Genomic DNA, 15,441 nt, shown 5'->3' with positions numbered 1-15,441 from the left:
TTCAACAGATTGTTACCAGACTGAATTGTCATTGCACCTCATGTATGAAAGATATATTCATACAACACATATATATCTAATTGGATAAGCCCCTGTGAAAGTTCGTCACCCTCTGTGGGGGTGTCATATTAGCCAGTTTGTCTTCCAGGGATCCTTTCAGCACCTCCCTCACTGCATAGTTCAACATCCGAGCAGGAATCCGATACGTAGGAGTATATCATCAAGCTTGTTCAACTCCTCTCGTAGGTAATAGATGCCCGAGAGCTATATCTCCAGTGGGCCACAGTGGACATAGCGGCATGAACACACAGTGGAAGACACAGCTTTGGCATTTGAATGGCCCCCTCGCTTCACCTCTGTGATAGTTCAGAGGGACACTGGCTCAGACGCAGCTGTCACACACAAGCGGTTGTTACGACTGGTGGACGGCTGAGTACTGAAAGTTTACAGTCCACTATAGCCTGTACAGTAACTGATTTAGTCGGGAAAGTTAGACCTCGAGAAGAATCATAAATATAAGTTTAAGGGGGGAAATAATGGGTGATCTCCTTATGTTAAATATGTTTTACTTACATACTGTACACCACTGTTATGTAGTATTTTATGCACAGCCCTCTCTTTTTGTCCACAACCCATACTATTTGTCCTTTTAAGATGCCTTTAGATTTTTGCATCCTCCTCTGTTAGTCCCTCACTCTCCTGCTTGTGTTTTGTTGAGTGCATATATTGGGATCTTACTTTGTAGAAAAGCACCTGCTGGACTCTCTGTGTCCCTTTATAGCCACACCCACCCTCACCAAGCTTTAGGAAAAGGCTTTCTTGAAAATCAGAACTATTTTGGTTAATTTGTGAAAGAAATTGTTGTTATAGAAACACAGGCTATATGACATTTTAAACCTTTAGCACTTCATTATTACTTCTTTCTCTGAGTAGTGATTTATCACACATAAATCTGTAGCTGAAGAAGAAACAGAATACTTCAATAGATTGCTATCACACTTTGAAAGTTTTAGATTTTATAATGTCTACTTTAGTAAAATCAAATGATCCCTGTTTTCCCCCCATGTTTCATTCTGTTATATTGTGCCTCTGTGGGGGTCCAGCCTGATACCCTTGGTGTGGGGCTTTTTTTTTTAAGCCGTCAGCTGTCACTGAGTTGTCATCCCGCCATGTGTTTTGTGGGCTGTTTAGTAGCAAGCCAGGGATTCCCCTCATATGCAGAGATCAGAGGGGCTCATGGTGCAATCCATGTCACCCTAGCACCCTGGATGGATAGAGAGACAGACATCACCACTCTGTACCTGTCCAACAATTAATGATTTACATAGATGGATGGCCTCAGCGGTTTGTGGACTTGGCGTTACAATTAAAATTTGAATTTTCTATTTTTCATTCTAGGGCCAGAATGCATGGTCAAGATTCTCCTGCAGCACAGACAACTGTCCTCATGATTCTTTGGATTTTGCCCCTTACATTAAATTATTAACACTACTGCAGCAGTAATCTACACTTTTTTTTACACATGTTTTTACTGATCATTTCCAGTGAATGAGTGAAAACAGGTATAATAGTTCATATTTCTGCTGTTAAATCAGGTATTGAACGACTCATTGTGAGTATTTCACAGAGGAAATCAACATTTTTATACAAACATTTCACGTTTTATTTGTCTGTTCATCATGAAATTACTTACATCAAAGGATAAAGATGTACCCTTTCAAAACAAAAGGTTCTTTGGACAAAAAAAGCTCCCTTGTGAGGATGAGATTATTCTGTTGGAGACATATGACAGACAGCTGTGACAATTAAAATAACCCTCAGAATTCCCATCATGCATGGGGAAATGTGACCACTCTAACAGTGATAGTGTGGCCTGTAGAGTTTAAAGGTCTTTGAGATTTGATTTGATTATTATTATTAATATTATTTTTATTATTGTTGGTCATGCACTGATTTCATGTTGTAGACAAGTCTTTGTTTCATCAACATTCTATATGTTTGACAGCTTTCATTCATATCTTGTTATAATGCCAATAAGTATTCATTAGTTTTACAGTTTAATCGAACCTCAGTGTCAAACCACAAATAAAAGCTGGTATAGATGTGTTGAGGCAGCTGAGTGAGTAATGTGAGAACAGTTATGTGATGATTTCATTGTTAATATGGAGACTGGAATCTCTCACTTCCAACTCAGCTATTAAAAGTATGGAGGAGGAACAATGTTAGTGTAGCGCCAAATCCCCCCGGGTCCGAACAAATGAAGCTTATCGCAGAGGGTTTAGACGTACAGAGCTCATGTGTGAGGTCATGTAACCACATCAATGTGATGAGTGTGTTCGCCGCCGTGCACAAGGGCTTGGTCCAGTATCCCTGCTGTGTCTTTTTCTGTCTGTGGAGTAACACAGCAACAACAACCTGATAACAATAATACAACTTTATTTATGGAGCACCTTCCACAATGCAGTTACAAAGTGCTTTACAAATTAAACATGAAAACAATTGAAGGTAAACCATACAAGCAATTTGAATAAAAATGTAAATGATAACAAAATACAATTTAAATATATACATTTTATCAGAACTACTCATAAAAATAGTAAATATTAAAAGTGAACGTTGACCCCAAGTCCTGATCTCAGGCTGAACCTTTGATTTAAAGTCAAATGTGAAAATTGAGGTGACTGTAGGTAAAAGAGGCTGAGAGAGAAACAAAGAGACAGTGGAGGTAATCTTTTTTTTTTTTTAGCTTATTTTAGCTTATGACCTCGCTGCGTACCCACTTTCTCACATTTATTATAATTAGATTCAGGACATAAAAGTAATGGATGAGCTGTCTTCCATCAGCTGCTTCTCCATATTCAATTCAATGCTCTTGTCCTTTTAGCCAAGGTTTTTGCTGTGTCCCCCCCCCCCGAGCCCAACCACTGCAACAGGGCCTCTTGTTATTCAGAAAAATGTCTAACAGTCACTGAACTTTAGATTTCTTTCACATGAGAAAGGTATGTAGTAGTAGCAGCGTTAAAAACCTTCTCCATGATAAAATATGGATTCCAGGTTTAAAAGGAGTTCTTGGAGCAGCTGTGCAACTGTAATTGACATTGCCTCCTCAGATTTTAGCGCTGGACAAATTTAGCACAGTTCTCAGTTCAGAGCCTGGACTCACTATGGCTTCAGATTTAGTGCTGACTCAGAAATCCCATCTCGTCCTGACACTAAACTGACACAGACACTTAAAGACCTTATTCACCTGCCAAGACTCATCTCTCTGCTATTCACTCAGGCTGCAGAGGTCACAGTGGTTCTTCATCAGTGTCTGGGCTGCTGCTGAAACACTGTGGGAGGAAGTCACGGACTGAGACGAGGAACCAAAGGGTTCATGTTTTATTTATTCAGTAAAATGCTCAGTTTTACTCTCAGTAAGTTTTACTTACCCAAATAAAGTTCTACATGTTGTTTCTGAGCAGTTTCTAAACTGACAGGAGTATAAGTTTGTATAAAATGTGGGTATTCAACCTCAGTACATTTTGAAATCATATTAAATGTTTAATCAGATTTTTAGTCTTGATCAACAATCTGTGATGACAATGTTTTCACTTTTAACCGTATTCCATGTCCTACTTTTTAACATTGATGTATTGAGACGAATATAGTTTGTTGTATAATGAAATATAGGTCAAGTAGACGTTTCAAATTTCCAATGTGATGTATCATCTTGAGGTGCCAAATGTGAGGAGGGTATACCAGGTCTCCACAGCTAAATCATACAGATGAATAAATGTGCTTCTTTAGAGCTTTTTACTGTTCTTAAAATGCAGTTGGATGCAGTAGTGATTAGTGTTATAACCATACTTCTGTTAATTTCTGCGTCTGTTCAAAGGTGTTTTTTGTAGTTTTTCCTCACTCTAGTACCTTGTTTTACCTCCAGCCGTTCTTGTTTTAGTTTAAAAAAAAAAGTTTGGTTGTATGTACTGTACTTATTCCCCAGGTTTTTACTTTTGCTGTTTATCTTTTGTTTATTTTCTGTACTTGGCTCTAATGTGAATATGTTCTCTACCACATCACATTCCTGAGTTCAAATAAAGATTCAATGAAAAAATTAAGGAACGAACTTGTATAACCAAAAGAAGAAATCTCGACACACTTATTTCCATCGAAATGCTTTATTTTTCAGTGAATACAAAAAATAGTTTTATTGAGGCCAGATAAATATCTTTTATATCGTATGTTACCACTTATCTTAATCGTCCTAACTTCATAGCCGTATTTCTGTTAAGGAGAGGAAACATACAGAACACTTCAAATACTCCACATCATGATCTTAATGGTGACAGATATATCCAAATGTTCTTATCACATTTATCTTTCAAAGAGGCTTAAAAGCACAAAGAAAAAAAAAAAGCCCATCCAAAAAACATCATAACGTACAATAAAGCAGTTGACAGACCTGAGAGTGCAGTCTGTCGTAGTTTAGAAGCACTGTGGTACATGCCCATGGAATCCAGTACAAAAAATGTGTGCATATATATACTTATATATATAATATACATACTGATGGTGCACATTTTTTGACTGGCTGACAGTTCCTCTGTCATCCCCCAAAGGCTTTACATGCGGCAGAGAGAAGAGAGAGATAAAGGGGATGCACTTGGTTCAGCACTTTAAGAGGAACAGTACAATAACAAAGGGGGGCATCACGTTTTAGAAAACCCACAAACATAAACCTGCATTCCCAAAACAAACAGCTCGTCCTGGACCTTCTACTGACCGATGAGGTGAAGCTGCCCGCTCGGAGCAGACCAGACACTGTATGGGCTACGGACTAAGGCACTAATCATAAAACTCTACGGACTTGACTGATGAGTAGTGAATATTCCCCTCCCACCCCCACTCCAACACACAAAACACAATGCCAGAAAACACCTCTGGATTCAACCTGCTCACCGTGGTGAGATGTCTCTGCGATTGCTCAGTGTATCCTTCAAAAGTTTATCTCTGTCGCTGTATAAACAAAGTGAGATGCAACTGAAGCACAAAGCCATGCAGTTTCACAGCAGGAGCGAATCTTCACGATACAATATACTGTCCTTTAATATTGAGAAAACACAGCCCATATATAGTAAGACGAGGGAAACCAAACACACTACAATCAAACTCGGTAAACAAAAGAGGTTCTTCTATTGCAGCGAGTAGTAAGTTACACAGAAGCACCTTTAGATCGGGACGGACAAAAAAAAAAAGAAGAAAAGTTTAACTGCAGCCATTAGTGTCACTTCACTTTCAGTTCACTCAGTTTAACCTCAATTCTTACAAGAGTTATTCGCTTATTGCAAATTTATTTCCAAATTTTGATTTGACTTCTTCCTGAACCCGCAGAATTGGAGGTGAATTGACTCAGATCAATCCCTGGCAGTGATCTAGTATTGCTGGGGGAACACAAATTAAACTACTGTAATAATTTCCTATCAATGGGAGAGGAAAATAAAAGGAGGGAAGTTTTTCTACTGGGCGTCGTCACCATCAGACAAAGCACAAGGCGCATAGAAGAAGCACGGCAACTGATTCAAGAGGTCTGAGGTATTTACAGCTATCCTTCATATGCAGGGTGTTGTCGCAGATTACTCTAAACACAATCTTAAAAGTAAACTAAGCTCCGAGTTACTATCCTCTCCTTTATTATTACTTTAAGTTTGCAAGGTGTAAAGGAAGCCAGCAGCGCCCCCTTCAGCACCACCCGTGTTATTGCATCATGATCAAATTCTGTTTATACTGTGTGGACGTCTCAATACCTGGCATGATGAGGAATTTAAAAATATATGTTATATTAGGGAATATCACATGACATGAGATGGTAAATAAATGAGATTATCTCTGCGCCCCCTCTCTGCTAAAAAATACTCACGAGTAATAAATATTCCTTCTATGGTAATAATTCGTCCAGTGTGGAAAAGCTTTCACATAGTAACACGATTCTCCTCGAGTCTCAGTGGCCGCACATGATGACACCTATATTCACGGGCACGGACAAAACTCTGCATGTAGAGCCCATATAACACCAGCATTAAAAAAGTTAAGAAAGAAAGATGCTTTTACAAGTGTTTAAAGGAAAACTCCGAACTGCCTTCCTTCATATTCAGGTTAGTGACCACAGAATTAACGTCAACACACACCGAGGTCATGTGATTACAACAGATATTAAGGTGCCGAATTGGAGCATAAAAGGCCAACATTCATAAAACATCAGTGTACCGAGGTGAAATATTTTTGCTCTGCACGTACCGTTGCAATTATACCGCTGTATACGACATGAGCGGCGATACAATCAATTCATCATCTTAAAAAGTTTGTGAGCTTGAGCTGAAAATTTGTAAAACGGAATAAGGAAAGTGTCGCTTCTGGACAAAGATGAGAGTGTATGAGCTTTGTCCTCAGCACGTCACATTCTGGTTCAGATTACATCAGTCATAGAGGTTAGGTTATACATGAGGCAGTTCTTCAGGCAAATCACCACAATCTGTATGTTGGTTTTCAGAAAGTAGTCAGTTCCCCACAGTGGTCGCTAAAAGATCTTTCCGTTGTGCTGTGTGGGCTCCAAACGTGACTCTGAAGCCGCTGTAGGCCACATACCTGTCCAAGTGTGCCGTTAACAGAACACACATGTTCACATGGACATATGTGCTCTTCCCACTGCTCTGTACGCAGCAGTGACGCAGAGGTTGAGTCATTAGTTGTTGTCCTCTCGTAGTTCGCTGGGCAGGAACTTGTACTGCTGCTGCCTGATCTGAGCCAGTTTCTTCCTGGCTTCTTCCAGTTCCCTCTCCTTCCTCAGCATCTCCTCCTGGGCCGCAATAATCTGGACACGCAGACAAAACATTTGATTAATATAAAGCATTTAACATTTTGTCCAGCAGGTACCTAAACACATTTTACTGTTTATTTTGTGGTTTCAATCGTGTTTTACCTCCAAGGAGGATTCTTTTTAACCCTTGTCGGTTTGTTGGAAAATGTAAGTGCGGATCTGGATCAGTGATTGGACCAAGATTAATTTTTCACTCTCTTAGGAGATATTTCTGAATGTGTGCAATTTTGTGCAGATCCAAATATAAATCTGGACCAAGTGAATTTAAATGTGGTTTCATAAGGGGACTGTTGGTCCTTGGTGGAGGGATCAACTCTACTGAGTTTAAAATAGTGATGAAGAGGAGTTTTACAAATGTCATTAAGATACCTTCTGGTTCAAAAGCCACATAATGCTTATAGTAAATATCAGCACTTCTCTCAATGCTTCCTTTATGGTCAGTTAATTATGTGTTTTGAGTTAAAAATACAGTATTTGCATTAGTTGATATGGATTTTTTTAAGAAACAAAAGGACGCAAAAATGATCCGCATAGGACACCAAAACTGGTTATACTGGATATATCCTGTATCATTTGAAGGGTACTGTTAAAAGGTCACAATATCAATTAATTCAGTGATTAGGTCTCAATAAACATTGCATTCCATGTTCAGTCACAGGCACTGTGATAATACACCGGAGCTAACTGATAAAAGACAAAATGTTTAGTCCTAATCCTGCTCAACAATCCTACCTGTGCTATTCCACCCACAAACTTTGTCTTGACCACCACATTGTCTTCATCTGCTTTGTCGAATGCTGCCTTCTGAGCAGCCCGCACCAAGTTGTCTGATGCTTTCTTCACAGCGTTTCCAGCAATCTGTGTGAGGAACACATCCAATCAGAACAACAACAAAAGGCAGCATGAAAAATCTAAGTAGACTTTAGAGGACAACTATAGAAGCTGAGCAGCCACGTCTACAACTGCTGTGGTAAATATGAGCATTTCTACACTGGATGTGATGAGGAATATTACAGAAACCTGGGGTGTCTTTTGAAAAGTGACTAAACTGTACCTGCAGTCTCCTCATGGCCTCCGAGTCCTGGTCAGCCTTCACCTTACAGGCCACCAGCAGCTGAGCCGTGGACGCCGCCACCTGCTTGGCTGAGGAGATGAGCTTTTCCTCGCTGGCGTGACCCTGCACCGAGGCGTTGGCTGCCTCACACAGGTTGCTGGTCGCTGCTGCTACCATACGTGCCTGGTGGAGACAATTAAAAGTGCATTTGAATGATTTTGTTTGCTTGTGTGCCTCAGACTGAAACCTGCATTAAACAGTCCTTTATACTCACTGCAGAGATGAGTCCCTGGGACCACTGCCCGTCGTCCACAGCATTAGCAGGGATCAAGCCCACTTTTCCCTGAGCCACCAGCTCTCTCTGAGCAGCAGAGGCTGATTTGACCAAAGCGCTGGTGGCTGCGGCAATGGACTTGGCTGCCTCCAGGATCTGCTCCTCGAAGTTCAGCGTCTCATCCGCTAGCTGAGGGGGGAGAAGACAGAATGGGGTCTTTCACTCGGCTTCAATTTTCAACTATTAGTGCCACTAGTATTTAAAGTCACCAAGTTAAATTGTTGTTCTACAAGTTCTACAATACATGTAATTGTAACCACAGTCTCACAAAGATTTGATTTATTATTGATAACTCCAAAGGTTTTTGTAAAAAAACTTTTAATGGAATTTTAATTTCACCACCATTATTAAATGGAACTGGGTTTGGGATGGAAAAAAGCAACCAGAAAAACAAAAAAGTTTAAAAAACCTCACAAGGCCAGAAACTAAGTATCTTACTGAACTGTAACAGCTGATAAGAAGCTACATGCACGTCCAGTATTGCACATTCAATCATATTCATGTCAACCTATTGACACGCACGCACGCATTCACACACACGCTTTCACACACAAACACATTCACACCACAAGTCTGTAGACAGAGCGGGACACTGTAGGAATATGTTTGATATATAGTTGGGACTGAATAACAACCTAATATATCAAACATATCAGACAGAGCCCTGCAGAGAAGGCCTCCGGTGGTGGGGGGCAGGCAGGGGGGGAGGGAGGGAGGGAGGGAGGGAGGGAGGGAGGGTGGGGAGGAGAGGGCGGTTAACTGGGAAACCAGAGGACATATACTGGGACAGGAGCTACAAGTGGCACAGATGGATGCATGATCGGAGGAGGACGAGTCTCAAACAATCTGCTACAATGATGAGAATCAGGAGGTAAAACGATGATGATATGGACACCTAATGAACTGGGTTAAAATATGGACGACTGAGGTCCTGTTCATACCTGGTACTAACATTCATCTGAGAGATCTGATCACAAGGGCACAGCTCCAAGTTCGTCTTTTTACACTTGGTATTAAAATGTGTCTCCTGTCACCACTTGTGATCGGATCCCATTTGCTCTATATGCAGATATTCATGTACATGTGTTACGTTTGTGTTGGAGAGGACCAAATTATGTTTTAACCCAGTCTGATATTGATATGATTTACAGATGTGTTGTGGCGGTGACACAAACAAATCAACATATGGACACTGAGAGGCATACAAATACATTTGACTCATTTTGAAACTGTAGCAGGTGAGAGGACGTCAGCTGAGAGTGTTCACACGTAGAAAAGAATGTGGCCACATGCCTCTCAGACTGACTGATCAGATCTCAAGACGCATTTGGGTGGGTTCAGATCGGATCACTCAGGACGGATGTTAATACCAGGACTGGAAGAGGTCTGAGAAAGTTCAAATTCAGAGACTCTGGTGGGGGTGAGATCTTAAAGTGAGGACAAAGATTATTGGATGGAAAGATGTAAACAGGGAGGAGACGGCACGAGACACAGAGCAACTTCTCAGTGATTTTGTTATTGTTAGATGGCACCAACTTCCAATTTTAACACTGAAATATTCATGTAAACCATAAAAACAACATAGATGTTTACACACAGACGCAGGACATCAAAACTGGTTTGAAGTAAAATTTAAAAAAAGCTTAGCTCTAAAAGAAAGTGTCAAACAGACATTTATCCTGTGTTCGCCTGACAGATCATGTTTGAATGACTGCTGTAAAGAACATCTATACGGTGCTGCCTAAAGACATGTGGGCACATTTAAATCTAAAAAGCAGCAGGACTAGATGCTGTCACAAACAGGGGCTCATCATTTGTGTAAATTTAATATTTAATTATCTATCAGCCACAGGCACTGCAAGTACTTTTTATTTTTGAATACAATTGACACATTTTACTGGTGATTTTGCCTAAGAAAACCTGAGTGCAGTACTTTTATTTGTTGAGACTTCTTTTTTCTATTTTTGTAATGGTCCTTGGAGTCCCACTAGAAACAAACTACTAACGGTACATAAAGCAGTTACAATTATCTCAGTATATTAGAAATAATAACTCAGTGCATATTAATCAATGATTGGTAAGTATATGTGGGTGGAGGTGTGAGCTGTGATGATAATGGAATGTTCAGTACTAGTGGATGATCCAATCAGGGTCTAATCATGACATTTGATTTTTCTAAAGAAATGATGATATCGTAACAAGCTGAAATATTGAATGTTCCATATTTACCAATAAATATAATTTCAAAAGACTCAGTAATGAAATTATAATTATATAACACTGAAGACATCTTGCATAAAGCATGTTTATACTTAAAGTATATTTTACTGGTGGTACATTAAGTACAACTTATGTAAAAGGATTATGAATGGACTTTTACTTGGGTATTTTTACATTGTGGTTTACTTCTATTCCACCACTTTCATATATCTACAGATTTATATTTACAATTGTAATGAAAACTTGTGTTTTATGAGTTGTACTTTCCTTCGTGATGAACGTTTTTTTTCTTTAGTTCAAACCTCTGAAACTGTGTAGTGATCTATGTAAGTCCCACAGTGGCTCATCACACTCTTGGTCACCAACCTTGGGCTTGGCTCGGGGTTTGAGCTGCTCCAGCTTCTTCGCTGCCGCTTCGATGGACGCTGCCGCTCCAAGCAGCTCCGTTTCTGCGATAACCGTTGGGTCCTCTGGGTCCACCCACTCGGAACCTGAGGCACGCGTGCACACATGAAGTTAGGATCAAGACTCACATGTGAAAATGGGATTTCAAAAAGAAACAAACGTCACAAAGTAGTGTGTCAACAGAACATGCCTCACAACAACACAGTGATCACACAGAAAGAAAAAAAACAGTGCCACATGTCATCACATCCCATGCAGAGTTGATGGGAGGCCACAAACTGCAATGAAGATGAGTGATTTAATGAAAATGAGAAACCCAAAAAAACTAAGCGTGATGGATGGAGGCGACTACTGCATGTACTTGAGAAGCCTGAGAGCAGCTGGATTTGAAAATGAGATGAAATGAATTAGAAGTAGCGCTGAGGAGCGAAGGCGTTGAACAGCTCACTCAGCTGGTGAAATCAGTCACAAAAACAATGCTGACTTACCTCCGTCTGTGGCGAGAGAAGGAGGACAGCAATATTACCAAGAGTTTGTTTAAAGGAAAGTTTCTGTTGCTCTGTCATTTGGGAAATTAAACGTTCATTCTCTTGTATATGAAGTGACCTCCTACTGGAGATTGTAAACAACAACAGGCTTTGTAGGAAACTTCATTAGTAAATAAATAAAGTGATGATGTAGATATACAACACAGATATAGTCCTGTGAAAGGGGTCAGTGTGTGAAGTGTGGTATCAGTGTGTGTGTGTGTGTGTGTGTGTGTGTGTGTGTGTGTGTGTGTGTGTGTGTGTGTGTGTCTCATTACCTTTCATGGCCTCTGCCGTTTGGATGAGCTCTGTGACGGCGCCTGCCACTCGTTTGGAGCAGGCCGCCAGCTGCTGCTTCTGCTCTGCAGTGGGCCTCTGCAGGAGCTACACACACACACACATTAAAGAAACAATGAAAATTAATTATTAAATAAATATATAAAATAATTTCCTAAAACTGTTTGGCAGTGAATAATTCAAGCTCATAAAACCTTTGATTTACTTGATCTCCCAAAAGTACATGGATGGATGAAATGATTCTATTTTGAATAATCTAAACGGTATTCTACAGTTTCAAAGCAATGTTGGAGCAATCCCGTACACAGCTGAGAGTGTAGTTTTTTTATAAATCTGAAAATTAAACAGAGAAATTCCGGCAGAACCGATGCATCTTAAATTGTTGAACGACACAGACATTCATCATCTTGTCTGTGACTCGAAGCCAAACACGGACAAAAAAGAAACATGTATCTCTCTGAACCTACTGATTCAGTGTTCAACCTACCAGCAGGACTTGTTCCAGCAGGTCGATGTATCCAGTTGTACACTCTGCTCCAAACATCAGCGCTCTGTTCTTCACCTCCTCACTGACCTCTGGATGGTAGGCCGCTTGCTGAGGGATACAAACACATTCACTCCAGATTCAGCAGGAATATTATCCTTTATCTTCCTTATATACTTTTATTAATTTGATCTAAGTAGGACACTATGAGAAATATGGTCCAAATTAAAGCTCTGGTTTGATATTTTAGGGAATAATCCAGGTGAGTTATTGTTTCCTACAAACATACAACACATTAGACTTTTTAAATGTATGAATTTGTATCGGTTATTGGGATAAAAAAGAACCTTGCAGGTGGTGAGCATGTCTGAAATGGCTTTGCGGCTGAGGTTGGCCGTATGGATGACGTCCTCCTGCCGGGCCGAGTTGCCTGCAGCCACAGCCTTGGCAGTTGCCATGGTGATGCCTTTAGTCATGCGAATGAACTCCTCGGGTGTGGTCGTCTTGTTGGGAGCGTCCTTGGACTGAAACAGCTTTGGGAAAGAAGATGGTGGGTGTCATTCCAAAAAGAAGTGCAAAGATCTGACTGGGCCACGAACAAAAGCCCTGACTGGTGTTCACTGTGTCAGCCACTTAATGCTTTAATTCATTTTAAAAAGATAAAAATATTTGTTATTCTTGTGATAGCAGTCATTTTGCATTTCCGCGGTCTAATATTCATTCATGCACATTATTCATCTTTGCTCGTCCTTACCGCCATTTCCTGTTTGATGCACTCGATTGTGGCCTCCAGGGCTCTGGTTCCCCGTGTGGCCTCGTCCTCCACGGCCTTAACTGTCTTCAGCAGAGACGTGACGTTGGTCACCATCACCTACAGGAACATGACGCAAAAAACTGATGAAATCTTTGTTCATCTACACCTGGCCACTAGAAAACTGTCTTTGAATGTCATGGAAACCAAATTCAAACAGACAGAGTTCACTTTTACAGGAGTTCCAGAGTGGAAAAGGACTGTTGAGGATGTCACCTGTTTCTATGGTGTTTAACTGTATGATTTGTTACCATGTCAACCATCTCTGTGACATTTATTCTTATTACCACAGCAGTATTAACATCTATGGTACAGTTTCTGAATCAAATTTAATGATTGCTTACTGAACGTTTTTTTAAGTGTGATTATGACGAGTATTTGATATTTCAATGTGTGATTATGTGTATTTCACATTTTTAGTTATTTCCTTTTATTTACTTCTCCGTTTTTAAACCTATGTAAATTGTATCTGAGCATTGTTAAAAGCACTATATACATACAATCTATTATTAATGAGTAAGTGTTAATTAATTAAATAAACAACAATCCTATAAACTGTCCTGCTCACTATTTTGCTACAATGCCCAAATTATGCAATATACTACAGAGATAATGGAAGGAAAGCTACTATATAATATAAATGGTTTGGCAAAAATCCCTGACAGTAGAGCAGCATTCACCAACCTTTTAATGGTGTACTACATACAACCAAAAACTAGAGGGCGCACATTAACCACAAAGAAAAGCCATCAGCGCTCAAGAGCTGAGCCTAACATATGGTTTGTTTCACCTCAGGTCCTGAAACTGCATGTGAGGCATACTAAATAATATTATCTGAGAGATCTGAGAGTGACTGTGAAAATGACTTGTTTTTTTTAGCTTCACAGCTCGAGGTGATAATGAGCAGTGAACAGTGTCATGATTATATTATGAACTCGGCTTTTACACTGCATATGTGTTGAAGAAACACTTGCAGCTGGTTAGAAATATCCCAGCTTCCTGTTCTCCTGGTTATTTATATTAATGAGACACATGGTTCAGTCTGATGAAGAGGAGGCTGTCTGCTAGGTGTAGATACAGTGAGAACAAAGAAAAATGGAAAACAGTAAAACTCATTGGGGGAAGAAAGAAAATAACATTATTGTTGCTAATCTAGTATTAGGGCCATTTATAAAAAAATAATCTGAAATTTCAAGAATAATATTATGACTTTATTTTCTTATTGTGAGAATAAAATCATTAAACGATGAGAATAAAACAGCAATTAAGAGGAAATTCATAATATTCGGAGGATTAAGTATTAATCTAATCAAAAAAGTCATATTATCAGAATAAAGTCATAATTTAACAAGCAAAAAAAACCCATAATATTTAAATAATAATAATAATAACTTTTAGGAAATAAGCAGAAAGGAGAATCAGTGCTGGCCGGAGTTCCACTCCTTCTGGATCAAAAATCATTGAGAAACTACAAAACATTAAATTATGATTTTATTAATTCTCATAATTTCGTGATTATATTCCTATAATATCATATCTTTATATTCCCCTAATATTATGATTTTATCCTAAAAATCCCACCAAATAATTCAATCTCTTGACAATACCAAGAACTCCGACATTGTTATTCTAAAGAACTCTGAATCTGAAAAGGCCATAAACACTCTGACTGTATAGAAGCCCAGCGGAGGCCTCTAAGTGATGACATGGTTGTATGAGGTGCAGACTCACTGATGCCCTCACCTTGGCAGCGCTCTTCAGCTGGTACATAGACGGATCGTCTGCCGCTTTGCCAGCAGCACACTTGGTGGCACTAATGAGCTCGGCCAGCGCCTTGGCCACATCTTTGACAGCGTTTATCAGAACCACCTAGAGAACACAAGCACAGATGATGACACTGATTTATTACGGTGCATTTTGGGAAAGAGACGGGCAAAATGTCCATAATGTCTGATAATAGGCCGAGTGAACCAAGGACCAAGAGAAAAGAGAGGGAGGGGAGAAAACTGGAGAAAAGGGAGAGCGGCTGACCTGCGTCTCAGGGTCGTCCGAGCCGATGCTTGCAGCTCCCAGTTTGACCACATCTGTGAGCTGGGTGATGGTTTTAGCAGAGGAGTGGGCGGCCTGTGCCAACCTGTCCTGGCCGGAGGCTGCGCCGGACACCAGCATCTTTGTGTCCTCCACCAGAGCTTTGGCCGTCTTCAAAATGTTTTCCCTGACAGCGAAGACGAGAAAGGAGGAAGACAAAAATGTTTCAGTGACTTAAGCTCTGATTCGCTGCGGACGTCTTTCTGCAGCAGATATAAAATGTAAATGTGTGTGAGAGTTACGAGCATCAAAACTGATGCACAATGGCACTTTTCATTTCAAAGGCATTTGCACATCAAAGCTTGTGTAAACCACCAGGAGGATGGGTAAAGGTTATGTAACAAGTTGTAGGTTTATTTTTCTAA

At 40.0% G+C, this 15,441-nt stretch overlaps 1 protein-coding gene across 4 annotated transcripts in view; it reads right to left on the bottom strand.

Annotated features, from left to right (window-relative positions):
• Positions 1-4,144: 4,144 nt before the first annotated feature.
• tln2a (talin 2a) overlaps positions 4,145-15,441 on the bottom strand; it is a 105,002-nt gene continuing 93,705 nt past the window's right edge. For 3 of the 4 annotated variants that reach the window (XM_034581440.1, XM_034581439.1, XM_034581442.1), the window contains 12 exons: positions 15,020-15,203; positions 14,732-14,857; positions 12,932-13,048; positions 12,525-12,710; positions 12,181-12,288; positions 11,675-11,780; positions 11,358-11,363; positions 10,831-10,955; positions 8,185-8,373; positions 7,911-8,093; positions 7,589-7,714; positions 4,145-6,850 (listed from right to left, as the gene is read on the bottom strand). In XM_034581440.1, coding sequence (XP_034437331.1) covers positions 6,722-6,850; positions 7,589-7,714; positions 7,911-8,093; positions 8,185-8,373; positions 10,831-10,955; positions 11,358-11,363; positions 11,675-11,780; positions 12,181-12,288; positions 12,525-12,710; positions 12,932-13,048; positions 14,732-14,857; positions 15,020-15,203 — 1,585 coding nt within the window. In that variant the 3' untranslated portion in view covers positions 4,145-6,721. The remainder of the gene's footprint in view (positions 6,851-7,588; positions 7,715-7,910; positions 8,094-8,184; positions 8,374-10,830; positions 10,956-11,357; positions 11,364-11,674; positions 11,781-12,180; positions 12,289-12,524; positions 12,711-12,931; positions 13,049-14,731; positions 14,858-15,019; positions 15,204-15,441) is intronic. The other variant, XM_034581443.1, reaches the window with a different exon arrangement.

This window comes from Hippoglossus hippoglossus, chromosome 3, assembly GCF_009819705.1.
Source record: "Hippoglossus hippoglossus isolate fHipHip1 chromosome 3, fHipHip1.pri, whole genome shotgun sequence".
Taxonomy (NCBI): domain Eukaryota; kingdom Metazoa; phylum Chordata; class Actinopteri; order Pleuronectiformes; family Pleuronectidae; genus Hippoglossus; species Hippoglossus hippoglossus.
The sequence above is the reverse complement of the archived record's forward strand: the minus strand, read 5'-3'. Positions and strand labels throughout refer to the sequence as shown.